The sequence below is a fragment of the Emydura macquarii genome, unplaced genomic scaffold (assembly GCF_026122565.2).
Source record: "Emydura macquarii macquarii isolate MOO-44397 ecotype Brisbane River unplaced genomic scaffold, CSIRO-AGI_Emac_v2 contig_1027, whole genome shotgun sequence".
Lineage (NCBI taxonomy): Eukaryota > Metazoa > Chordata > Testudines > Chelidae > Emydura > Emydura macquarii.
The window spans coordinates 17115721-17143659 of NW_027131164.1; the positions used below are offsets into that span (position 1 = coordinate 17115721).

The window sequence follows — 27939 nt, forward strand, 5'->3', positions numbered from 1 at the left end:
CCTGAGGACTGGGCCAAGACCCACAAGACAGCAAACCGCTCCCCCTTTAGGAAGGCACTGTGGCCTCCTCCGGAGCGAGGACCCGAGGAAGGGTCGCAGCAACCAGATCGGATCTAACGGCCTTCCAACAACATGTCACCTCAAGACAGGATGCAAAGACAGAATTTCTAGACAGCACTAATGACTGCTTCTTGGAGCAGCTGGAAACCACAAGGGGAGAGGCAATTCTTCATTTAGTCCTAAATAGAGCACAGTGTCATGTCCAAGAAATGAATATAGCTGAACTGCTCAATAATAGTGACCATAATGTAATTAAATTTAACATCCTTGGAGGACACCAAAGAAGCCCACCACAGTAGCCCAGCTTCAGAAAGGGGAACTGCACAATAAAGAGGAAGCTGGTTAAATGGAAATTAAAAGATACAGTCACAAAAGTGAAATGCCTGCAAACTGAATGGAAACTTTTTAAAGACCGTAATAGAGGCTCAATTTAAATGTATACCCCAAATTAAAAAACACAGTAAGAGGACCAAAAAAGTGCCACCATGGCTAAACAAACTACAAGATGTGGCTTGAGACAAAAAAGGGCATCATTTAAAAATGAGAATTTAAATACTACTAAGGAAAATAGAAAGATGCATAAACTCTAGCACGTCAAGTGTAAAACTATAATTAGGCAAGCCAAAAAGAATTTGAAGAGCAACTAGCAAGAGACACAAAAACTAACATCAGAAGCAGGTAGCCTGCCAAACAATCAGTGGGACCACTGGACAAGCATGGTGCTAAAGAAAGACAATGCCATTGTGGAGAAGCTAAATTAATTATTTGTATTTAGTCTTCACTGCAGAGGATGTGAGGGAGATTCTCACATTTCAGCTGTTCTTTTTATGTTACAAATCTGAGGAGCTGTCCTAGACTGAGGTGTCAGAAGGAAGTGTTGTTACAAATTGATACATTAAACAGTAATAAGTCACCAAGACCAGATGGTATTCACCCAAATGTTCTGAAGGAACTCAAATACGAAACTGAAGAACTATTAACTGTGGTAAGTAACCGATTGCTTCAACCAGTCTCTGTACCAGATGACTGGCAGATAGTTAATATAATGCCGATTTTTTTTAAAAAGCTCCAAAGGTGATCTTGGCAGTTACAGGCCAGTAAGCCTAACTTCAGACAAATTGGTTAAAACAATAGTAAAGAATAGAATTATCAGACACATGGAGAAACAGGGTATGTTGGGAAAAAGTCAACATGGCTTTTTAAAGGGACATCATTCCTCACCTATCTATGACAATTCTTTGAGGGTGTCAACAAGCATGTGGACAAGGCTGATCCAGTTGATATAGGATTTTCAGAAAGTCTTTGCAAGTCCTACACCAAAGGCCCTTAAATAAAGTAAGCAATCATAGGCTAAGATGGAAGCAATCAGGCATTAGTAACTTATGGAAACAGACAGTAGGAATAAATTGTCAGTTTTCATTGTGGAGAGAAGTAAATATCAGGGCCCTTCAAAGATCTGTACTGGGACCAGTGCTGTTCAACATATTCATTAATTATCTGGAAAAAGAGATAAAACAGTGAGGTTGCAAAGTTTGCAGATGATACAAAATTACTCAAGATAGCTAACTCCAAAGCTAATTATGAAGTCACAAAGGGATCTCAGAAAACTGGGTGATTGGGCAACAAAATTAGCTGTTATCACTCAAGAAAGAAATCTTGGAGACATTGTGAGTATTACTCTGAAAACATCTACTCGGTGTGCAGCAGTAGTCAAAAAAGAATGTTAGGAACCATTAGGAAAGGGACAGGTAATAAAACAGAAAATATAATATCACTATATATATTCACAAGAACCAGTGGTCACCAGTCACGCTAGGTTTAAAACAAAATAAGTAAGTACTTCTTCACACAATGCACTGTCAACCTGTGCAACTAGTTGCCAGGGGATTTTGTGAAGGCCAAAAATATAACTGGATTCAAAAAAGAATTAGAAAAGTTCATGGAGAACAGATCCATCGATGGCTATTAGCCAAGATGGTTAGGGACACAATCTCAGGCTCTGGGTGTCTCTAAACCTCTAACTGCCAGAAACTGGGACTGAATGACAAGGGATGAATCAGTCGATAATTGCCCAGTTCTATTTATTCTCTCTAAAGCATCTGGCACTAGCCACTGTTGACCGACTATGGCCATTCTTATGTTCTTAATAAACCTTAAAGTGCCAGAGTTTACAGAGGGGAATCTTTCTTTTTTTTAAAGAACAAGTTACATTTCTATTTCTGTGCTGAATACCACCATAGCTTGGGGCACACAAAGTTTCTAGAGCAGTGGTTCTTAACCTTTCCAAACTACTGTACCCCTGAAGCCTGAGTCCCACCCCCACGGGGCTGAGGCATGTAACTTAGTTTCATGGCGCCCCTGTGGCTCCAGGCAATTGCCTTTCTTGCCACCCCCAATACCAGCTCTGCACTTGCGACCCCTCTAAACCCCCAGGTTGAGAAACACTGTTCTAGAGTGAACCCAGTCTTGCTGGCCAAAAGAGAACTGTACTGATATCTGGTCTGTTAAGGAGAAATGGGACAGGGAAGTTGGAAAATTGTAATTCTGACTACTTGATTTGCTACTGACCAATACCAATCTGGGGTGGCAAGCTTCCAGTTGATGATGGCCATCTGTTTCCGAATGGTTTGGGGAATATTAATGACAATGTGCCACAGCTGCAGTTCTGGGGTGAGCCCAGCACAGACTGAGGAAAGTGCCTGTGACAGAATGCTGGACGCTAACATGTGAGCCAGGACTCTGATCACTTAGTGTATGTTTCTGCTGCAATGTAAACCCTAGGTTTAAACTTAGGGTTAAGCCTAACTCCGCTTCCATCTACACACAAATTGCACTAACCCAGGGCTCAGACCTAGAGTCCCAGGACCCCACAGGGGTGGAGGGTCTGATCCTGAGTCAAGCTGGGACCCAGAGTTCAAGCCCTTTTGTAGTGTAGATGCAGTCCCACTGGACTCATGCTCTGGGACTCCACCAAAAGTATTCCACAATCCTATGGAACAACTTTCATTGTCCTCTCGACAGCCAAGTTTGGTGTATAGTCAAGTTTTCCCACACTGCACCACATAAAAAGGGCTAAAGTGGCCATATTTTGGTAGGGAAGTAGGAAGTCTGGGATATGGGGGGTTGGACTCGTGCACATATAATGCAGTGTAAGGATCCAGAGCTCAACAATTCCTAACCTGGGGTTACAAATGAGTGTAGATGCTCAAACCCTAGGTTAATAAACCCATTGTCTGCTAACTCAAGTTCTACTAACCCTGAGCTTACATTCAGAGTAGACATACCCTTTGGCACAATGAGGTCCCCTGGAGAAGGCTGATTGGAGATATGCAAGCTAATTACCAAATCAGGCTAGGAGGGTTGATAAACCAACTAGCCCATCAGCTGAGGGGTATAAGACACAGGAAGGAAGGGAGTTGGGAGAGAACTTGGGCAAGTTGAGTGTGTTCAGATATCTCAAGGAAGGGAGACCTCTGACCTGGTGGGAAAGGGATAAATGTAGAGAAGCACTGTATGCAATATTGTGGCATGGGGCTGCATTCCCATATTGGTGATGGAAATGTAAATAAATCACATGAAGTTGCAACTCAAAGTGGAGAGGTTCTAGAGGCATCTGAGGACAGGAATGGAGCACACCCCGTTACAGTGCCCTCTGTCATCCTCAGATTGTGCCACCACCACTGATCACCCCAGGTCTCCCTTTCCCCCAAGTCAACACATATTTCTCAAGTCCAAAAATAGCACTGAATTGAGCTCAGCAGCTCCAAGAAAAGATCATCCACAGACAGCTGTTCTGTGTCATCCTCCACTTCCTCCTTCCACTGCTGCTGGTACAGCCGATGTTGCAGCTGCCAAAAGTACTTGGCATATGGATTCCAAAGCCTCAGTCACTCAAATAAACATCCACCAGTCTCTGTGTATTGGCAGTTGTCAGCATTGCAACTTGGAGCACTATTCCATCCATGACAGCAGACACAAAATGCCGGATGCTTTGAAAACGGAACAGGTTCGTCCACAAGAGATGAATCATGAGATGGCAGGAAAGGAATCACAGCCACTGTTGAGCTTATCCCCAAGTCCCACAGTTCCACTTACTCCCAGACAACTTTTGCGATGAGTCCCACAAAACAGAGTGAGAGAAGTCTCAGAATGCATATAGACCAGCAGCCTTATTTAAGGCTTGCTGATTTTTTCATTAAGACTAATAGAGATGATATGTGCTTCGATATGTATAATTCAGCAAGCTATAAGGAAAGAGGAAGATCATACACCAAATTGGTTCACTTCTTCTATCTTTAATTCAGATGTGAAGGTTTTACAGACTACTAGCTTAGTCAGGTCTCACTAATTTTTCCAATATAATAGTTACAGTAACTTAAACAAAGAGCTGCTTTTGCCCAGAGACTCCAGGAAATCTATTACTCTATATCTCCTTTTTTTCCTATCAAAGATAGACAAAGGAAGGGAGCGGATATGCTAATTAAATTCTTATTCCCTCTTTTAAAGGGCCAAAAGTATTTTATACTAAATAATTTATTAGAGGGCAATAATTTTGCCCTGAAATTTACCTGATCGATAGGCATCTCCACTTTCAGATTTTTGTCTTCTTGTACCTCTGATGCCCCTTGAACTTCTCCCCGGGGTTTATGAGCTTTAAAAATACTTGGTGCTGCAAAGTAATGGAAAACTTTAGTTTTAAAATTCTGTTTGTACACCTCCATGAACGTCACATTTGCTTGTTCATCAAATTCATGCTTAGGATGATTAAAATTCAGTATTTTTCTTGGTATTTATATGATAAGAAACATTAATCTTGTCTTTATTTTCAAAAGTTGCACAACCTAACCAGTTTCTGTCCAGTAAACTAAAACTATTACAGAAACAGACTAAAAATGTTGAATTATCAGTCTTCATGCCATAGAAGAGTAAAGGGCAATCAAACAGCCAAAATATAATTTCTTCTTATATTTTTTAATTTATATTTATTACGTTTTATTTCTTAATAAAAAGCAAGAATACACATTCAGAAGTTTGAGACAGAATGAAGACCATCAATTTGCATAATTTAATTTTAATATTAATATTAAAGAATGCAGAGGCCCTGATTAACCGTACTGTAATAGGTGCTGTACAAATATAAGTAGGCACATGGACACAACCCTCTGTTTAATGAGCTTACAATCTAAGGCTATGTCTTCACTGACGGCGGCAAATTCGCCACCGTCAGATCGACTCCTCTGGATCGACTGAGCGGTCAGTGAAGAACCGCTCAGTCCATCTAGAAATCGACATATTAAAACCACCTTCTCAAGTGGCGTAGCACTGAGTCAACGGGAATGCGGTTCCTGTCGGCGCAGTGCAGTGAAGACAGCGCTCAGAACAGAAGCAGAGAAGTCGACAGGAGTTACGCAAGTTTTTTGCGTAGCTTGCGTAACTCTGGTCGACTGCCGCCAAATCTCGGAAGTAAGTGAAAACAAGCCCTAAGAAATGTTTAGAAGAAACTTCCATAGAAAGAGAGGTAGGCAGGTGGACACAATCCCCATGTGAGGATCTGTGGCTCTGGAGCCCAGGTCTGCTGGTTCCGTCCATACTACTATCCAACAGTTCTAGTGAAGCAGGGAACAACAGACTATGAGCCCTACAGATTCAAGCACCTACAGAGGTCCTGACTGGAAAAGCCTACTGTGTTCCCTGATTGGCCCAGGAATGCTATTTAAGGCCTACGGTAAACACCTGGAGGTTGTTTGTGCAACTACTTGGGTCCCTGGCTTGCTGTTGCAAACAGATCCATTGCACACTCCTGATAACTTACCTTGCTCATGGTTCCTGACCCCAGCCCTGCCCTTGATACCTGACCTCGCTCCTGGTCCCCTGCTCTGCTTCTAATGCCTCGCCCTGCCTCAATTTCACTAACCCTAATTCAGCTGGCTCACTTGGCTCCAACTTGGTGCAGCTCATTGACCTCAGCTATGCCCTGATCTTACGGCATGGCACTGATACAGATTGCTACTTCTGGCCTTGTCCCTCTAGACTGACATCAGACCATGTTTTCAAGTCCCCTCCAACCGAGGCCTTAGCCTCAACCACAATCCCATAGCTGGGGCTCAGAAATGGGTGACCAACTGACTTGGACATTGTGTGGAAATTACGGATTAAGAAGCCTATCTATATGTACCTATAGGGCTTTAAACTAGTTTTGACGGGGGACGGGGACCTAAGCCCGAAGGTTAGTGGGGAAGAGGGACACTGCAAGGAAGCAGAAGGAGGAGGGGGCAGCAGGGGAGGTCTCCCGATTCATACTGTGAAAGTAGGCCAGTCGGCTACTTATCTCAAGTGCCTGTACACAAATGCAAGAAGCCTGGGAAACAAGCAAGAGGAACTGGAAGTCCTGGCACAGTCAAGAAACTACGACATGATTGGAATAACTGAGACTTGGTGGAATAACTCTCACGATTGGAGCGCTGTCATGGATGGGTATAAACTGTTCAGGAAGGACAGGCAGGGGCGAAAGGGGGAGGAGTTGCACTGTATGTAAGAGAGCACTATGACTGCTCTGAGCTCCAGTATGAAACTGGAGATAAGTCAGTTGAGTGTCTCTGGGTTAAGCTTAGAAGCAAGAACAATAAGCGTGATGTCGTGGTGGGTGTCTGTTACAGACCACCAGACCAGGAGGATGAGGTAGATGAGGCTTTCTTTACTCAACTGGGGAAAGTTTCCAGTTCACAGGGCCTGATTCTCATGGGAGACTTCAATCACCCTGACATCTGCTGGAAGAGCAATACAGCAGAGCACAAACAATCCAGGAAGTTTTTGGAGAGTGTCGCTGACAATTTCCTGGTGCAAGTGCTGGAGCAACCAACTAGGGGCCGTGCTTCTCTTGACCTGCTGCTCACAAACAGGGAAGATTTGGTAGGGGAAGTAGAAGTGGGTGGCAACCTAGGCAGCAGTGACCATGAGATGGTCGAGTTCAGGATCCTGATGAAAGGAAGAAAGGGGAACAGCAGGATACGGACCATGGACTTCAGAAAAGCGGACTTTGATTCCCTCAGGGAACTGATGGGCAGGATTCCCTGGGAGGCTAATATGAGGGGGAAAGGAACCCAAGAGAGCTGGCTGTATTTTAAGGAGACCTTATTGAGGGCACAAGAGCAAACCATCCCGATGTGCAGAAAGAATAGCAAATATGGTAGGCGTCCAGCTTGGCTTAACAAAGAAGTCTTTGGCGAACTTAAACGCAAAAAAGAAGCTTACAAGAAGTGGAAGCTTGGTCAGATGACTAGGGAGGATTATATAAACACTGCTCGAACGTGCAGGAATGAAATGAGGAAGGCCAAAGCACAATTGGAGTTGCAGCTAGCAAGGGACGTGAAGGGGAACAAAAAGGGTTTCTACAGGCATGTTGCCAACAAGAGGAAGATTCGGGAAAGTGTAGGCCCCTTAAAGAAAGAGGGAGGCGACCTAGTGACGGAGGATGTGGAGAAAGCTGAGGTACTCAATGCCTTTTTTGCCTCTGTCTTCACAGACAAGATCAGCTCCCAGACTGCTGTACTGGGTGGCACAGAATGGGAAGGAGGCAAACATCCCGCAGTGCTGAAGGAACAGGTTCAAGACTATTTAGAAGGATTGGACATTCACAAGTCCATGGGGCCGGATGCAATGCACCCGAGGGTGCTGAGGGAGTTGGCTGAGGTGATTTCAGAGCCATTGGCTATTATCTTTGAAAGCTCGTGGCAACAGGGGGAGGTCCCTGAGGACTGGAAAAAAGCAAATATAGTGCCCATCTTCAAAAAAGGAGGAAAGAGGATCCGGGGAACTACAGACCGGTCAGCCTCACCTCAATCCCTGGAAAGATCATGGAGCAGGTCCTTAAGGAATCCATTTTAAGGCACTTGGAAGAGAGGAAGGTGATCAGGAACAGTCAACACGGATTCACCAAGGGAAAGTCATGCCTGACCAACCTGATTGCTTTCTATGATGAGGTGACTGGCTCTGTGGATGTGGGGAAGGCGGTGGATGTGATATACCTTGACTTTAGCAAAGCTTTTGATACAGTTTCTCACAGTATTCTTATCAGCAAGTTAAAGAAGTATGGGTTGGATGAATGGACTATAAAATGGATAGAGAACTGGCTAGAGCATAGGGCTCAACGAGTAGTGATCAATGGCTCCATGTCTAGCTGGCAACCGGTCACAAGCGGAGTTCCCCAGGGGTCGGTCCTGGGGCCGGTTTTGTTCAACATCTTTATTAATGATCTGGAGGATGGGGTAGATTGCACCCTCAGCAAGTTTGCGGACGACACTAAGCTGGGGGGAGTGGTAGATACCCTGCAAGGTAGGGATAGGATACAGAGTGACCTAAACAAACTGGAGGATTGGGCCAAAAAGAAATCTAATGAGGTTCAACAAAGAAAAGTGCAGAGTCCTCCACTTAGGAAGAAAGAATCCCATGCACAGCTATAGACTGGGGACCGACGAGCTGGGCAGCAGCTCTGCAGAAAAGGACCTGGGGGTAACAGTGGATAAAAAGCTGGATATGAGTCAGCACTGTGCCCTGGTTGGCAAGAAGGCCAATGGCATATTGGGCTGCATTAGGAGGGGCATTGCTAGCAGGTCACGGGAAGTGATTATTCCCCTCTATTCGGCATTGGTGAGGCCGCATTTAGAATATTGTGTCCAGTTTTGGGCCCCCCAATACAAAAAGGATGTGGACAAGTTGGAGAGAGTCCAGCGGAGGGCAACAAAAATGATTAGGGGGCTGGAGCACAGGACTTATGAGGAGAGGCTGAGGGAACTGGGCTTGTTTAGTCTGCAAAAGAGAAGAGTGAGGGGGGATTTGATAGCGGCCTTTAACTACCTGAAAGGGGGTTCTAGGGAGGATGGGGCTAGGCTGTTCTCGGTGGTGGCAGATGACAGAACAAGGAGCAACGGTCTCAAGTTGCAGGGAGGGAGGTCTAGGTTGGACATTAGGAAAAAGTTTTTTACTAGGAGGGTGGTGAAGCACTGGAATGGGTTACCTAGGGAGGTGGTGGAATCTCCATCCTTAGAGGTTTTTAAGCTGCGGCTTGACAAAGCCCTGGTTGGGATGATATAGCAGAGGTTAGTCCTGCTTTGAGAAGGGGGTTGGACTAGATGACCTCCTGAGGTCCCTTCCAACTCTAATATTCTATGATTCTATATTTTAAAATATTGGTTGGCGTGCTTTCTTTGTATTACTTCCAAAGGAGCAATAAATATTTTCATTTCTCTGCTCCTCATACATTATATTTAATAAAAACATTTCAGCAACCATTCTATAGACTTTTAAAAAAACGGGAAAATGGAAATAGTTCATCAAAACAAAATTCTGAAGCCATAACTATTGCCTTATACAACAGATGCAGTATTTCATGTTACCCTTATCAGATGCCAGGGGTGTAGCCCTTTCAGGTCTTGCCTTCTTGACGTCTTTGCTTTCTTTGGCATAAAAAACTGAGTGCGCTTTTCCATCTGCTGGTTTGGGACTTTTGGGTGATTTTGCTGAAGGTCTACATGAAGGTTGACTTGCACTGTGTTTCTCTGACTTAAATGAAACATTAAACAGAACATCCAAATGATTAACAGTGTCTTATATATTAACATATATTAACTATGCCCAAATAATCCGTTTGCAACTGTGAACACTCAGCATTAACAACAATGCAGTTCAGCATCCATCATGCATATTTGTGTTATTGCTTTAGTTTCTTGAAAGGCCTTTTGACTTTGCAAAGGCTGGAAAACAGCAGTAGCCCTTCCACTTGCATTCTTGCACTGCTGCTGTTAAAGGGCTGAACCATGAGCAACAACTGGAATTGGTAGGTTAAAAGGATTCAATAGTATTAAAAAATTACTAAATGGCTTTCATCAATTTTTACTGCAATATAAAGGTTATTTTTATTAGCCTATAATGCCTTTTTCCATAACCAGACCATGACTTTTCCTATAATTTACAATGACAGAGAAGTAATCCAAATCATGATTATTGCTGTTTTAATGTAGATTTTCATATCGTTATAGTTGTTGTCATTTTAGATGCATGTGTCTAAAAATGATGACTATGCTTTTTTCAAAGAAGCTGCTGGGTTCCTGTGTGTGGGTCAGCTCAGGAAGGATGCTCATTAGACTTCCACTGTAGGCAGGGACATAACATTGAGAAGTTGTACTTACATATGTATAGACAATAAACACATCTTTATGAGACTTCTAAGACAGCAGTCCTTATGTGGCGATAGCATGAAGATACCAGGAAAGACTAACCAGACTTGCAAGTAAAGCTGGTTGGAAAGTTTGATCGAACAATTTTCTGTCAAAAAGAACATTTTGTGAGAATGCATAGTTTTTAATGAGTTTTTCAACAGGAAAAAGTTAAAAAAATTTATTTTGATCTTCTCATTTCAGTTTGATAAAATCACGTTTCATTTGATACGGTAAAATGTTTTATTTTAACTATCATTTTGATTCATTGCATTTAGACTTTTATATTATATATAATATAGAAGTGTTCACATTAATGTTTTAATATAAAAATCTAAATTAAATGAGTCAAATTGATTAGATGAAATAAAACATTGTTACTGTAGTAACATATTTTTATCTAAATGAAATGATTCACCATTATCAAAATGAAATGTTTCAAAAGTTCCAAACAAACTTTTTTTTGGAATTTCATGTCATGGGAAACTTGAAAGTTTAGTTTTTGCTTTAGGGTCCAATTTGGAACAAAAAAAACTTTTCAAAATGTTGGCATTTCCCACAGAATGGAAGTTCCAGTTCCTAACCAGCTCTATTTGCAACCCTCTCAGTTTAGCCACTTTAAACAGACAACCCATCAACTTGTCCTGGACCAGCTTTGCTAAAGCAAACAAACACTAGTAAAAAAACAAACAAAATAGCACATTTATTAGCAAGCGTTAAGGTGTGGAGCTACTCTGCAAAGCTACTATGAAAATGGTATTAGGGGTTCCAGGTTAAAAATCACCAAATGACTTCTAGAGCAAATTCACATAAGACGTGGTAGTAATAGGGGACTTTAAAGCAGCAAAAACACAAAATGTCCAATAAGTTCTTGGAATGTACTGAGGACAACCTTTTGTTTCAGAAGATGGGGGATGTAACAAGAGGGACAGGTATTTTAGACATGATTATGACAGGGAGGAACCGGTTGCAGATCTGAAGGCAATTTGAGTGAAAGTAATAATGAAATGATAGATTTCATGAGTCTAAGAAAAGAAAGGAGTAAGAAGTGTGGAATAAATACAATGGACTTGTAGGTGCAGCAGTGCCCCCTGTGCCTGGGATTGGAGCTCTTCATCAGCAGTGGCCGTCAGACCACACATGCGCATCTCCCCGCTCTTGTACTGTGCACAGGACGTATATATAGCGCTGTGTGGCCCAACCACCCCCAGTTCCTCCTCTGCCACAGAGCGTATGTTTTCGGCTCTGATGCAGAGGGGAGAAGTGTAGATAGTGAAGCACCCATAGGGACGCACATCTCTAAGAACCTCAGTTACTGCATGGGGTGAGTAACTTTCTCTTCTTCTTCTTTGAGTGATTCCCTATCGGTGCTCCACTTGTAGGTGACTAGAAAGCAGTGCCCCTAATTGGAAGGCTAGGGCTTCAGAGCAACACTTACTGCCGCTGATAGGACATCATGTCCTATGAGAGTGTCTGCTGTGGTGTCATGTGTAATAGCATAGTGACAGGCAAAAGTGTCTGTTGATGCCCATATGGCCGCTTTGCAAATGTCAGCATTGGAGGCGTTATTGAGAAAAGCTATTGACGTGGCTAGTGAGCATGTGGAATGTGCTCTAATTGTAGTGGAAGGTTGTTTGTTGTGGAGTTTGTAAGATAAATGTATACATTGTGAGATCCATTTGGAAAGCCATTGTTTAGAGATGGCTGTGCCTCTGGATCTTTTGGTGGTTGAGAGGAATAACCATGGAGATTTTTGGAAAGGTTTTGTCCTGTCCATGTAGAACGCTAATGTTCATCTCACATCTAGGAAGTGTAGAGCTGCCTCCTGTTGGTTACTGTGGGGCTTCGGGAAGTTGATTGTGCATTGGTTGATTGTGATGGAAGGATGATGGAACCTTGGGTAAAAATCTTGGATGTGGTTTTTACATAACTGTCTTTATAAAACAGTGTGCATGGTGGATATGCCATAAGGGCCACAATTTCACTGACTCATCAGGCAGAAGTGATGGTGACAAGAAATGCCATTTTCATTGATAAATGCACATGAGAGCAGGTACCCAGTGGTTCAAATGGGGGTCTAGTCAAAGAACATAAGACAAGGATGAGGTCGCAGACCGGGGTCAGATCTCATATGTGGGAATAAAGATTCTGGACACCCCTTTGTGAGTGGGGTGTGAGGACAGAATGACTGTCTATGTGGCAGTAAAAAATAGTGATTGCCACCACATGTACTTGAATGGAACTGGTGGATAATCCTGATTGTATAAAGTGTAACATGTAGTCCAGGATAAGTGATAGGGGAGCACATGTTGTGTTGATTTGATGGGAGGTGCATCAGCATTGAGATCTAGTCCATTTGTGAACGTAAGTGTGTCTAGTCATTTTGCCCCTCCTATTCAAAAGTATCTGTTTGACTGCGTCTGAACAGGTTATTTCCAAATCCCAGAACCACAGAGGAGCCAGGCTTTGAGATGGATTATCTATGTATTGGGATGGAGGATGATGCATCCTCTGTCCTGTGAAAGGAGCCGTAGAATTTGATGAAGGGAGGGAAGTCAACATACCATCATCTGAGGGAAGTAAATACACCAGATCTGTCGTGGCTATGTTGGAACTATATGGAAGACAAGAGCTTGGTCATCCTGTATTTTGCGAAGTACTAAGACTAGAAGGGGGAAGGGAGGGAAGGCATAGATGCATCCCATCTGTTGAGGAATGCATCTCCCAGCATTTCACGTCCCAGTCCCACTCTGAAACAGAATTGAGGGCAGTGGGCATTTTGTGGTTTGGCAAAAAGATCTATGGTGGGGCAAGCCCAATGGTTGAAGATGAGCTGAAGGACTCACATATTCAGTTCCCACTCGTGATCATGTGAGAATCTCCTGCTCAGTGTGTCCACGGTGGTTTTCTGGTGTCCAGGGAGGTATGCGGCAGAGATGGTGATGGATGGTTGGATACACTAGTTCCATAATTTCAATGCCTCCGAGCACAAAGAGTAGGACCTCACTCTGCCTTGCCTGTTGATGTAAAACATGCAGGCGAGGTTGTCCGTCATAACTCTGACATTCGAGTAGAGAGAGGAAATGTCGGTAGGCATTGCAGACTGCTCATAATTCTAGAAGGCTCTTGTGGATTCAGTTAATAACCATCTGCACTGCATTATGTGATTGTGAAGATGTGCTTCCCAACCGATTAGGGAGGCATCGGTTGTGAGGATCATGGTCGGTGGTAGTTGAAGGAAAGGAATTCTGATACGCATTCCTGGGCTGTGTCCACCAAAGTAGTGAGTCCTTGACTCTCATCAGCATGGATAGGAGTTAGTGGAGGCTGTGTTTATGCGGGTGATATACTGTACAGAGCCATGCCTGAAGACACTGCATATGTAATCTTGCATGTCTGACCACAAAAGTGGCCGCTGCCACGTGGCCTGGCAGTTGGAGGCACATTTTGGCAGAGATCTGGGCGCAGACCTGTATGGTGGATACCAGATGTACTACAGCTGAGAATCTGTGAGGTGATAGGAAGGCTCTGACTTGTATGGCATCCAATTGTGCGCCAAAGAATTCCAGGTGTTGTAATGGCATTGGAGTGGACTTTTCTAAGTTCACAAGAAGGCTCAGCTTCGTAAACAGGTCCATTGTTATGCAGATGGCTCAGAAAGTGTCAATCTTGGATGTGGCCTTGAGAAGACAGTCCAAATATGGAAAGATGACAATGCCTTGTTTCTTAGGCAGGCAGTGGCTACTGCAAAGACCTTGGAGAACACCCAAGGGGCCATCAACAGTCCAAAAGGCAGTACCTTGTACAGGTAATGGTCATCACCTACTATGAATCAGAGAAATCATCTGTGGGCAGGGTGTACAGTGATATGAAAATATGCGCTGAAGGTCAAGGGTCAAGAACCAGACCCCAGTTCCAGTGCTGGGATAATAGTGGAGAGGGTAACCATCTTAAAGCGTTGCAGTTTGATGAATTTGTTTAAATTGTGAAGGTCCAGGTTAGGTCACCAACCACCAGATTTCTTTTGGATCAGAAACCCTGTCCCTGTGTTTGAAAGGGACTGGTTCTATGACTCCCAGTTGTAGAATATGATTTATTTCTCCCCATAGAATGAGTTCATGAGAGGGGTCCCTGAGGAGGAACAGGGAGGGGAGGTATCAAGGCAGGATAGATAGGAAAGGAATAGAGTATCCTTCCTTGACTACCTCTAAAACCCTCTTGTCCGAGCTGATTAGTCTCTATGATGGGGAAAATGGAGCTAGTTGGTTGTCAAACTGGTGGGATATCGAAGATGGTTGGAATGACTGAAAGAGGGGGAGGCTTCTCAGGGTCTCGACCACACCTTCATAATTGTTGCTTAAAGGTGCATAAAGGTATCCTCCTCCGGAGTGGGCTGTCTATGTTTTGAGGGAGGCCTTTGTTTTCGGCACTGGATGTCATAGTGCCATTGAGGAGTATGCTGTGGTGGTTCCAATCATAGGGGGAGGTGATATTTCCCAGGAGTCTCTTTGGTGCTTGCATATAAATGCCGAGAGATCAAAGAGCAGCTTGGGAGTCTTTAAAGGAGTGCAGAAAATTGTCCGGGCACTCCGAAAATTGCTTTTGGCCTTCAAAGGGTCAGTCTTTTACGGTAGTTTGTATCTCCTTAGGAAAACCCAAGAGGTGGAGCCATGATGCATGCCACATGACCACAGCAATTGCAATGGAGTGTGCAGTGCTATCTGCAGAGTCTAACGAGGCTTGTAGGGCTGTACGGGCCAGGAGGTGTCCCATCTGAAATTGCTCTTTCTTGGCCTCTGGAAAGTAATGACAGAGCTCCTCCAACTTGGCAGTAGTTTAAACAGTAGTTTAAGTAGTTGTATTTTGCCATCAGAGCTTCATAGTTCGAAATTCAAAATTGGAGCATGGCTGATGACTATCCTTTGAACCTAAATAAGTCTAAGTGTTTCCAATCTTTGTCTCAATGGCTAAAACAGATTGGCATTGATGGTGTTTCTCTTGCACCACACTGACCATCAGAGAATTTGGGTTGGAGTGCGAGAATAGGAATTTTGCATCTTTCGCCAAAACATAGTATTTTTTGTCAGCACCTTTGCAAGTTGGAGGGATGGATTCCGGGGTATGCCAGAGAACTTTCACTGGGTTGAGAAGAGTCTCATTGATCAGTAGTCTGATCTTAGAAGAAGAGGATATGTACAGGTTGTCAAGCAGTTTATGCTGCTGGTCCTTAACTCCCTCCAAAGGAATCTGCAGCGAGTCTGCAATCCTGCAGAATAACTCTTGAAAATGTCTGAAGTCTTTGGCAATTGTAGAGAGGGAAGGCATTATAGCCTCATCAGGGGAAGAGGAAGAGAAATCTAATGTTGGAGGAACTTCCTGTTCCTCCTCCTGTTCTTCCTCCTCAGTTGGTACCAGCAGAGGTTCCATCTGTGGTGGGTGACAGACCAATGGAGAAGGGAGAGGTGTAGGTCTCCGGCATTGCTCTATGAGGGGTTTCCTGAATTGTGCTCTGTACATGGCCAAAGGGTCTCAATATCAACAGTGTGGATGGAGTGGAATATGTGGGTGCATCTATGGTGGTCGGTACCAAATCTGTGGACCAGACATAGATTGTGCATAGTGAGGATGAGAAGCTGGAACTTCTCTGGTAGATGAGGGTGCCATAGAGGCATCCTTCTCATCACTGGGGAAGGGAGGTGCTGTCCTTGGGGGAGAAAGGAAGCAGTGTCATGAGTCTGGAGTGAAAGGTGGAAGTGGGGGGAGGTCCCATCTAAGGAGTGGTGACTCAGGAGTGTCAGACACCAGCAGGTCTTTAGGATATTTGAAGTCTTGTGGAGGAGTAAAAAAAATCAGCAGTGCCAGCGTACGACTCAGTGCCGAAGAAGGGATGTGTTCCCCCGAAGAGTCAGTAGATGCAGCAAGAGACTTTGCCAGTGCCGATGACTTTGCCAATGCCAATTACTTGGCCAGTGATGACAGTTTCATTGTGTCTAGGGCTTTCTCTGTGTTGACAGCTTCATTGGTGTCAAAAAGGATGCCAGTGCTGGCAGTTTTGTCAGTGCTGTAGCTCCTGAAGTCGGCCTGTCTCGGTCTCCAGAGCTGAAAGACGGTGCTGAGAGTTGTCGGTCTGCCTGGTTAGGGTCTTTAGATCATTGCTTTGTGCCGGTGTCAAACGTACTCAGATGGACCCTGGAGCTATGTCCCCTGTCAGATGATGTTCAGGCAACTGACCTCGCAGGGAACGGAGTTCTGGTGGGCTGTGCCTCAAGTGTGAGGAGGGAGTTCATTTCTTTTTGTCCAAGCAAGATAGAGAAGATGTTGTCTTCAAAGGGCATGGAAAATGAGGACAGGCAGATGACCTGGCAGAGTGTGAGGGCCTTACAGGAGGGGAGTCCAGGCCCAGGTCTTATGCAGGCTGCAGAGATTTCTCCAGAAAGAGAAATTGTAACTTAATGTCTCAGTCCTTTCTGTTTCTGGTGTCAGGCCATGGCAGTTGGAACACTTTGTGGGATGTGTTCCTCTTCCAGACAACAAATACACTGCGTATGGCTATCCGTTACTGGGAAGGCAGCCCACAAGAGACACACCTCTTAAACCTGGGAGATCCGGGCATAAGGGTGGGAGAACAAAGTTCTTGGCTGGAAAGGGCAGGAAGCGGGGAAATGAAAATCTAAGCTATGAAGTAATGATAAATGTAAAGTGAAAACAATTTTTTTTAAGATAGAAGAAGAAGAGAAGAAGATACTAACTACACTACAACTAACATATAAGGCATTATCTATTAAGGGAACAGGAGAAGCAGGCTCTGCTGTGGATTCCATCCCAGACCAAAGGTGGTGGAGAAAGAACTGAGGGCGGTCGGACTGCACAGTGCCATATATACATCCTGTGCACGGCACGAGAAGGGAGAGGTGCATACGTGCAGTCAGACAGGCACTGCTGATGAAGATCTCTGATCCCAGGCAAGAGGCACTGCTGCATCTACAAGTGGAGCACCCATAGGCACATCACTCAAAGAACTGTATTTAGGAAAGAAAAAAAATCAAAATGAACTACAGAATGGGGAATAACTTGCTAAGCAGTAGTCCTTCTGAAAAGGATCTAGAAGCTATAGTGGATCACAAATTGAATATGAGTCAACAATGTAAGGCAGTTGAGAAAAAAGCCAATATCATTCTGGGGTGTATCAACAGGAGTGTTGCATGTAAGACAAAGGAGGCAACTGTCCCACTCTTCTGTGAACTGGTGAGGCCTCAGCTTGAGTACCGTCTCTGGTTCTAGGTTGTTAAAAAGAACAATGATCAGTGCTCCATGTCCACTGAAGATAGGACAAGTAGTAATTAGCTTCATCTGCGGCAAGCAAGATTTAGCTTAGTGTGAAGAGGAACACCCACCACCAATGCCGCCTAGTGGTCAGGAAGGGATGTGGCAGGTTGATTTTCGCCCCAGCATTCACCTTTCTTATTATTGATCCACCCTGCAGTGGTCTGTCCTTTCAGTGATTCAGTCCTCCGGCCAAGTCACATTTTCCAGTCCACCCCTTTCAAGGTATATATAAAGTCCAATAACAGGAAGGTCTTCCAGATTAATCAAGGGATACAGGGATTCCCCCTTGGGTTTGGGTCTTGTCATCTGAACTCTTGCATCTTTAGGGTCTTCCCCCAATTAGTTCCCCACCAAGAGATGGACTTCCATAACTGTCCCTCTTTTGGGGTTGGTAAGGGATCCCACACCGACTCTTTCCATCAGGTCCTAGTCCAAAGCCCAATGTTAGACAGCTAAGTCCTGCACCTTCAGGTGCTATGCAGCTACCTCCCTGGATCACTTCCTACCAGTCCCCTCTCTTCCCACAGGGTAGAATAAAGAATTAAACACAAAAACAAAGTCTTTGACATTCAAAGAGTCACAGGTCCTTTCTTGGTAGGCTTGGTCACATCACTATAGCCACGCCTCAAGGAGCAAGAGTTCCTTCCCACGAGCTCAGAGTGTAGATCAGCTCACTTCCACTGTCTGTTTGCCACTGAGCCAGGAATATCGGAACCTCAGTAGAAGTGGGAGGACCACAAGGCCCCATCCCCCTCTGCGGCTCTGCCTTCTACTCCTCCACTTCCCCTCGAGGCCCCGCCCCCTGGACAGGCCAGAAGCTGAAGCCAGGCCATAGTAAGAGCCACCCAGAGAACCCGAGCTGCTGTGGGAGCACTGGACCCTCCACCTGCCCTGGGCAGCACACCGTGGCGGGAGTGGGGACACGGGCCAAGGGATGCTCTGCGCCTGCCTGAGGCTTGCAATTTGGGGGGCCAACACAGTTCCAGCTACTCTGCTACCCTTTCTAAGCTCATACTCCAGCCTGTTCAGGCTTTGCAGGTGCAGAGGGGCAGGCCTCCTGGGCCCACGGAGCTCCATAACCTCTTCCTCTCCAATCTGGAGTTTGTATACCCCTTCATACTTAGGTATTAGGAAAAAACTTTCTAACTATAAAGGATAGTTAAATTCTGGAATAGACTTTCAAGGGAGGTTTTGGAATCCTCATCACTGGAGGTTTTTAAGAACAGATAAGACTAAAACCTCTCAAGGAAGATCTAGGTATAGTTGGTCCTGCCTCAGCGCAGAGGGCTGAACTAGATGACCTCTCAAGGTCCCTTTCAACCCTACATTTCTATGATTGAAATTCACTTTGTTTGCAAGCAGAATTATGGTTATTGTAATTGTTAGCTCTGAAAACTCAAGATGGGGTTTCATAGGCAAGCTGGGAGGGAGGTTTCTTCTACTTTAAATAGTGCTTTCAATGGGGTGTAACCAGTGACAGAATTTGAGTCTGCAATTGGAATTTTGGTCAAAATTTTCAAACTTTGTTGCCCAAATCCCAAAAAAGTGGCCTGATTTTCATAAGTGCTCCCAGAGGTTGGTACTTTGGAGGTTGTTTTCACTGCCAAAAATGGTGTGTTTTAACTTGAGTTAGATATCTTGCTGCAAAATTCCTGTCATAACATACTGTTGTATTTACCTCTATGTACCTGGCTGAAGTAAATTCCAGGTGGGGAATACAGGGTTGACCTCAATTAGCTACACTGAAATAAAAACTACCTGTTCCTTGACTCCACTTGGATTTTATAGCAAGACAGCTAATCAAGTTAGCTATATCATTCTAAAAATGCACATTTTTCAATAGTGAAGACAGCCTGAAAATCCAGCCACTTTTATTTGGGTGCCTAAACATGAATTTATATGCCTAATTTTAAGGACTCAAGTTTGAAAATTTCAGCTTTAGTTAATGATGTGGTTGATGATTTGGGAGCCAGAACAGAACTTACTTCCCATTGCTATATTGACTTTGTGATAATCACCTTTCTTCTTTCAAGTGGCATTCACATATGTATGTATTAGTTTACTGCAAACTGTTTTTTTTTTTAAATTGTTTAAACTAAAACATCTAACATAAAAGTCAACATTTTCTTCTCATCTGATTTCTTATAGATTTCTTATATTTCTTCACTGTAGAGTCTGCAAGCATAGAGGTGCTTACGACCTTTAACATAACAGATATACTGTTACTTTACTTAGACATGAAAAATGTTTCACTAAAATTATATTTTTAGATTATTTTAAAGCAAATGATTACAAAAGAATATATGATTTGTTAAATTACACATTAGAGAACAGGTCCAGAAAAAGTTTTCTATACTTATTAGTGGTAATGGACTGTACATAATCTGGAGGTACTCATCCAAACCAGATTCAAAAGATAGTAAAGCATATTAAGTATTCTGTAGCAATGTGTTACGTTGCTCCAGATGCTGCACTTTAGTTCTCTGATGTAACTACAGCACCCTGTCAACTATTTTAATTTGTTACCTATCCTTTCTTATGCTTGTATCAACATCATTTTTATCTTTTCGGAGGGGGGGAGAAGAGAGATCAGGGAATGATTGGTTGGTAAGTTAACTAGGAACTTGTTTATAGGAAACTACTGTGACCAAGAGTGATATCTTAAAAAGTGCTCTTCAGTTTGGTGGTCCAAATATTCCCTATTATTGCACCAGGAATTTATCTCAGTATATCATCAGCTTCCAACAGAAACTTGTCATTGCAATTTATTATAGGTACATGTGTGTCTGTGCACATGTATGAGGTGCATATATATTTCAAAGTTCCATCACCTCAACCCAATCCCTTACACTAGTGGAACAAGAATCTTTCTCAAACATAATAAAAAAGAGAAATGTTAATAGAGGATGTTGGCTACTGCTGCTGCTATGAATCCAAATAAATACTTTTCAGATTTTATAATATCTACCCAATCTAAATTACAACTTTAGATTCTGGTTCTTTTACTGTTAGTATCATCAGTACTGCTGTTACATTGATCATTGTTACTACAAAGATCAGCATCACTTAAGAGATTGTCTAACAAAATAATACTTGTGAAATGACAAAGTGATGTCAATGTTGGTTGCAATTTAAGTCACTGGAATTACTCATATTAGTAAGTGCTGCAAGATTGGGCAACAACATGTCATAGAATCATAGAGTTGGAAGGGACCTCAGGAGGTCATTTAGTCCAACCCCCTGCTCAAAGCAGGACTAACCTCAGTTAAATAATCCCAGCAAGGGTTTTGTCAAGCCGCAGCTTAAAAACCTCTAAAGATGGAGATTCCACCACCTCCCTAGGTAACCCATTCCAGTGCTTCACCACCCTCCTAGTGAAAAACTTTTTCCTAATGTCCAACCTAGACCTCCCCCCCTGCAACTTGAGACCATTGCTCCTTGTTCTGTCGTCTGCCACCACTGAGAACAGCCTAGCTCCATCCTCCCTGGAACCCCCTTTCACGTAGTTAAAGGCTGCTATCAAATCCCCCCTCATTCTTCTCTTCTGCAGGCTAAACAAGCCTAGTTCCCTCAGCCTCAACTCATACGTCTTGTGCTCCAGCCCCCTAATCATTTTTGTTGCCCTCCGCTGTACTCTCTCCAACATGTCCACATCCTTGTAGTGGGGGGCCCAAAACTGGACACAATACTCCAAATGTGGCCTCACCAATGCCGAATAGAGGGGAATAATCACTTCCCGCAATCTGCTGGCAATGCTCCCACTAATGCAGCCCAATATGCTATTAGCCTTCTTGGCAACCAGGGCACACTGCTGGCTCATATCCAGCTTTTTATCCACTGTTACCCCCAGGTCCTTTTCTGCAGAACTGCTGCCTAGCTCGTCAGTCCCCAGTCTGTAGCTGTGCATCGGATTCTTCCGTCCTAAGTGCAGGACTCTGCACTTGTCCTTGTTGAACTTCATCAGATTTCTTTTGGCCCAATCCTCCAGTTTGTTTAGATCCTTCTGTATCCTATCCCTACCTTCCAGGGTATCCACCACTCCCCCCAGCTTAGTGTCATCTGCAAACTTGCTGACGGTGCAATCTACCCCATCTTCCAGATCATTAATGAAGATGTTGAACAAAACCGGCCCCAGGACCGACCCCTGGGGCACTCCACTTGTGACCGGTTGCCAGCTAGACATGGAGCCATTGATCACTACTTGTTGAGCCCTATGCTCTAGCCAGTTCTCAATCCATTTTATAGTCCATTCATCCAACCCATACTTTTTTAACTTGCTGATAAGACTGTCATCAAAAGATAGCGTCGACTAACAATATTGTACAGGGTACATTTGCTCATTTAATTTCAGACCAAATAATGCACAGATTACTATATGTGGCTAATGGATAATTGGGCTACGCAACATGCATGGAGAACTGAAAAGAAACTGAATTTAAAATATTTATTTTAGAATATATTTGTAAATTTTATTGTCTAATTTCCTAAGTATACATTCACTTTTAATTTTGTTACAGGTAAGATGTCAAAAATGGCCTAAATGGTCATGTTCAACACTACCACAAACAGGCAAGTTTCCACTGAAGTCCTTTCACACATAGATCTGTCCCTGTGTTGAAGTCAGGGGGACAACTCACAACAGTAAGCTCTAAGCCCAGTAATAAGTGTCTGCAGAACAAGACTCTTATAGGAGATGTATAGCAGTACATGTGTCTTTTAGGTTAAACCTATATTGCCTTAAGAATCCATAAAAATATACATGTTTAGAATACAGAATCTTTCTCTTCTTGCTTACAGATTCAGTCCATACTGGACTGGAAGCGACTGAATCTCTTTAATATCTGATGTCTGTTCCATGGCCTATCTGAAATTAGCAAGTAGTCTCAGTTCATTTCCTAGTGAAGTATCAGAATTGATGCTAATTGTCACCCCATTTAGTAGCCATAATCCAAGACATAGATCAGCATGGGGTTTGAACTACTTTCTCATTTCTAGATGTAGTTTGTCAGTTGGGTAGAATTATGCTAGTAGAGGTAGTGCAGGGAAGATTTCATCGCAATTATCCACACTGTACTTATTTTATACATAGTGTCTTCAGTTTACATTGCTTTACATAAGAACATAAGTATGGCCATACTGGGTCAGACTAAAGGTCCATCTAGCCCTGTGTTCTGTCTTCTGACAGTGGCTGGTCCCAGATGCTTCAGAGGGAGTGAACAGAACAGGGCAATTTATTGAGTGATCCACACCCAGACATTCAGCTTTTGCTTTTAGGAGCTCTTAATTCACTTAAAAATACACACCATTTAACCTATCCATATTCAGAAGTTACAATTATAGAAAATAAAAGAAAGCACTAAACATGCAGCATTCTATTACAAATACCATACTTATTTATTAATAACACTTATTTCAAGAAACCTAGTTACATTTCAGTATGATTATAATAGATTAGAAAACTCAAATACTAAAAAAACAGTTTCCCAAGACAGTCGTGGATGAACTATATAGCCACTTAAATGAACAGTGGCAGCCTGTTCTGAAGTTAATCCATCTCTGCATACAAAATGACTGAAAGTGCATGCAAAAGACATTTTGCTGTTTTCTCAAGTGAATCTCATCAGACCAGAGGAGTCTGTGTTTTCCATCATAGCACACATATCTAATCTGAACATGTATTAAAATGGAAGATTTGCTAACGTTTGAACTCTGGTATTGCTTCTTTATGATGTTGATTAATGACCGGAATGTTTCACATTTATCGTGAGATACTGCCTTGTCCCTGAAACTACTAACCTAAAATGTCAAGTATGAAGCATGTGTTCTTCACTGAACTTTATTTACATTTTAGGCTTCATTTATTAAACTTCAGTGTTTAAATCAGCATGTCCCTGCTATGTACAAAAAAATTCGCAAAAAATTAAATCTTACCAGTACCTTAATCTTTCATTGGTTACATAATTTTTTCTCTTCAGTTTACGAATAAACTAATTGTTTTTAATGCAGAAGTCTCATATTAACAAGCTTTATTGCATTTAATTTATGTATTCAATAGTTACAAACTTAAAAAATCTTTCTCTTTAGTAGTTGGAATAGTGAATACAACCTCACATGTTTAAACATGGTAAATTCTTATTGCATGTGTAATAATACAAAATATATCCTATAGTTCACATCTTTTTTCATTATGTTAGAAATTTCCATTCAAGTGTACATCACATGAAAGTTGAAAGGTTGGTTTTGATATGTAACTTCAGATATTCATCCATCTGAATCAAATAAGCAATCAAGCTACACTTTAACACATTGCACTCATTTATGATACTGTAGCTTATCTATAAATCACTAACACTGTAGTAAGGTCACATTTCTGCTACTCTTTCAAAACTTCTTCCAATTCATTATAGCTGGATGAATATAACTCTACTATAAAACTGAAAAAAGAATCAGATACATAGAAAGTGAAGTAGATAAAAACATTGCTCAAATTAAATTTGCTCACATTAAGATTCATTCTATATTTGAATTACACAAAAATAAAGATCATCTGCCAGAAAAGAGTGTAAATAAATATTTCCTAAGCACTTATTGTCCAACGTTTACTATAATATTCATTAAATACTTTTACTTACCTTGGCGGTTTATCCCATGACTGATCTACCAAATACGAATACATGGGTGCAAGCACACATGCAGATCTTTATTAAAGCTATACACAAACATACCACAGGCTTATGTACATTCTATTTGTTTCCTACATTATAAAAATAGCTACAATGCCTCCCCTGGCAGCATTACCTTCCTGCAATATTGATAATCAAACTGTAGTATGCCTACCCTAATTTAGTATGATTTTTTTTACCTTGATCCATACTTTTACAGCCACACACATTTCACAGCACAGCATTTCTCATTCCTTCACCATAAGGGCTCAGCCCTTATAACTGAGGCCTAACCTCCTCCTTTGCACTAATTATTCAAATAAAAGATATTATCTTCCTATAGGAAACCCACTTTAATAACTCAGAGGCAGAGAAATTTAGGAGGAGTGGATGGGAGAAGGGGTGTTTAATAATTTCTTCTCCACTGCCAAAGATGTAGCAATATCCTTTCATAAAAGATGCAAATTACAAATTTTAGGTGTTAGTAAAGATGAGGAGGTAGATTTTTGCTGGTGCCTGCTAAGTGCTCTTATATTATATAAACCTTAATTAATGTATATGGACCCAATAAAGACAATCCAAGTTTTTTGTCCAAATTAATTAATATTCCGCTAGAATCAATCATGGCAAGAGATTTTAATGAGGTATTGAATCCCTTTTTAGACAAGTCAGTAACTCCAGTGTACACAGTCATATGCTAGAAATATTATAAGATTATACAGAAGTATAGAGGTTAAAAAATGTATGGTGGTTACAGAACCCTACAATGAAGGATTTCACTTTTTTTCTTCCCCACGTTCCCCATAATCATGAATAGATTTCTTCCTGATTTCTATGAATCTGGTGGACTCAGTGCTTTACAATGAAATCAAGTCTATCATGATCTCTGTTCATGCACCAGTGATACTACGATTTTTCCCTCCCAAGACAAACTGGATTCATAAAAGCTGGAGAATGAATTCCTCTCTTTTGAAAGATAAACATTTTCAGAACCATGTCACAGAAGAAACTAAGGTTTTTCTTCAAAACAAAATGACATACCAGAGATATCCCAATCAATTCTATAGGATACACTGAAAGCATTTATTAGGAGTAGGTTCATTTCCTGCTCAGCAGGTAGAAAGAAGGCTAGCAAGACTCAGTTATTGGAATTAACTGAACTACTTAAGGCTATGGATTTAAATTGTGCAAATTACCCCATCCAAGAAAATCTTTAATAATTGATTAATCTAACATATGAAGTAAACAGACTGACTTCAGCTCAAACTGAAATTTGCTCTTTTTAGATTCAAACAAACATACTGGGAAAAAGCAGGGAAAATTCTCTCATACAGATTAAAAGTGAGAGGTCAAAAGTCCCGAGCAGCATCACTCAAATTAGAACAAAGGCCAGTTATTACTATTAAAAAGAGATCAATGATCAATTTTTGAAATTCTACCAGGCTCTTTACAATAATGATTTGCCACCTGATCCAGAAGAACTGAATAATTTTGTTAGAACTGTTAACTTCACACAAATCTCAGAAGAGCAGCAGGCCAGGCTGGCCTCTCTATTGCAATCAGAAGAAATCAAAGCTATGGAGGAAATAAGTATGGGTAAGACCACTGGCCCTAATGGCCTACCAATAGAATTCTACCAAAATTTCAAAGATATTCTGGCCCCTAAACTGTTGTACGTTTACAAAGATGCCTTAAAGAAAGATATATTACCTCCTACTATGAGGGAAGCCTTAATTACTTACTACTTAAACCTGGTAAGGATGTGCAAATGTCTAACATTTACAGAGCCAGCTCTTTAATCACTACTGGTATAAAAATATTCTAAAAAATATTGGCTAAAATGTTTGAAAAAATAAAGAGTGATTTGGTTCATCCCAATCAAGTGTGTTTTATTAAAATGACATAGTTCAGATAACATATAACAGCTGATTAATGTTATGACATTCCATCAACATTCCTGAAATTCCCATGAAATCCTTTCATTTTATGCAGAAAAAGCTTTTGACAGAGTGAATTGGCAATATCTGTTTCTTACCCTGGATAAATTTGGGTTGGGGAAATCCTTTATTTCATGGATCAAGATGTTCTATTCCAATCCCAATTCTCATATCCTAACAAATAGCACAATTTTCCCGCTCTTTGATATGTTTTAGGAAACTAAACAGGGATGCCCCCTCATGTCCCTCATGTTCAACCAAGCATTAGAACCACTTGCAGAATTAATTAGGGAACCAAGGGATTCAAGGGACTAAAATCAGGGACTCAGGAGACAAAAATCTTTTTATATGCAGATGACATCCTCCTATTTATTAAAAATCCAGATCAATCTATTCCAAATATTGAACAAACAATAGATAACTTTGGTAAATTCTCTGGCTACAAGATAAATTGAGATAAGTCGGAAGCAATGAATGAAGATCTTATTGGATTTAGCTGGCAGTGGCTCTCCTATTGGGACATTTAGATGGAAACAGACACACCTCAGATATTATGGTATCTTGTTCCCTAATTAAATTAAAAACATAGTCAAAGGTAACCTAGCCCCATTAATCATGATTTAAATAGATGGCAGGTACTACCTCTCCCCTTTGAGGGGAAAAACATAATCAAAATGAATGCCCTTCACAGGATCCTTTTTATTCTGAATTCCCTCCTTATCTACATTACTATTTTATTTTATCAAAATTGACACATGTTTAGGTCCTTCTTGTGGTGCGGTGGTAACAAACCCAGAATCTCCTGACAAAGATTACAGCTCCCTGTCAAAACAGGCGGGTTTAGATTTCTAAACTTCACCATCAGGCAGTAATTCTTGGCCAAGAAGCACAGTGGCTCATTCCCTCATGCTGTGGAACCCCAGATTAGCTTCAGATGTAAGAAGAATTGGTTGTTCCTTTACTCCTTTTCAATGCACTGCACTCAGTTTACTACTGAATCCTTAAAGAACAATTACCAAATATTGCGGCAGCCAGAAATACTTGACATACTATGTCTACTAATTTTAAAAATCACCCTCTTCTACAAAGCCTCTATCTGCGATAACTCAAAACTCTTTATAGCGGGTAACCTCGTCATCTGGTCAGATTGGATTAGGAAAGGGATTTTGACCATCTGTCAGTTTATTGAAAATGATACATTTTTCCCTTTTACAATATTAAAAGGAAGGTTCAATCTAGAGACTAAGAAAAAGTGGCAATATGTCCAATTTAAACATGCCATCTCCGATCCGTTTCACCCCAATGCCGGCACTACTCCTACCCACCTGAACTGCTTTCATTGCTCCAAATATTATCTATATTGCCAACATAGATTCCCTAAAAAATAAATGGGAGGAAAACCTATGCACATTATTCTCTGTTAAACAATGGAAACAAGTTTTAGCAAGTGCTCCAAACTGTTCCTTGGATTTCCATTTAAGATTAATCCAGAAGAAACTCATACGGGGCATCCACAGGATCCTTCTCCAACTGTTCAAAAACATGCCACTAAGTCAGATAAATGTAGGCACTATGATTTGGCAGGCACTAAGTTAACCCATATGTTCTGGGAATGCTGTGATACCATGTTTTGGGCAGAACTCAATCGCAGAGTTAATTTTTTCCTATCAAATAAATTTGTGTTACAAGCTAAACAGGTCATCTTAATCCTAATGTGTGTTAATTGGAAGATGAATAACTCTG

General features: G+C 41.9%; 1 protein-coding gene across 1 annotated transcript in view; it reads right to left on the bottom strand.

The window, feature by feature from the left end:
* The window catches only part of DCDC2C (doublecortin domain containing 2C), a 104080-nt gene that overhangs the window by 37831 nt on the left and 38310 nt on the right, over positions 1–27939 (bottom strand). Inside the window, exons 7-8 of the mRNA XM_067544883.1 lie at positions 9453–9618; positions 4629–4729 (exon numbers count right to left, since the gene is read on the bottom strand). Coding sequence (XP_067400984.1) covers positions 4629–4729; positions 9453–9618 — 267 coding nt within the window. The remainder of the gene's footprint in view (positions 1–4628; positions 4730–9452; positions 9619–27939) is intronic.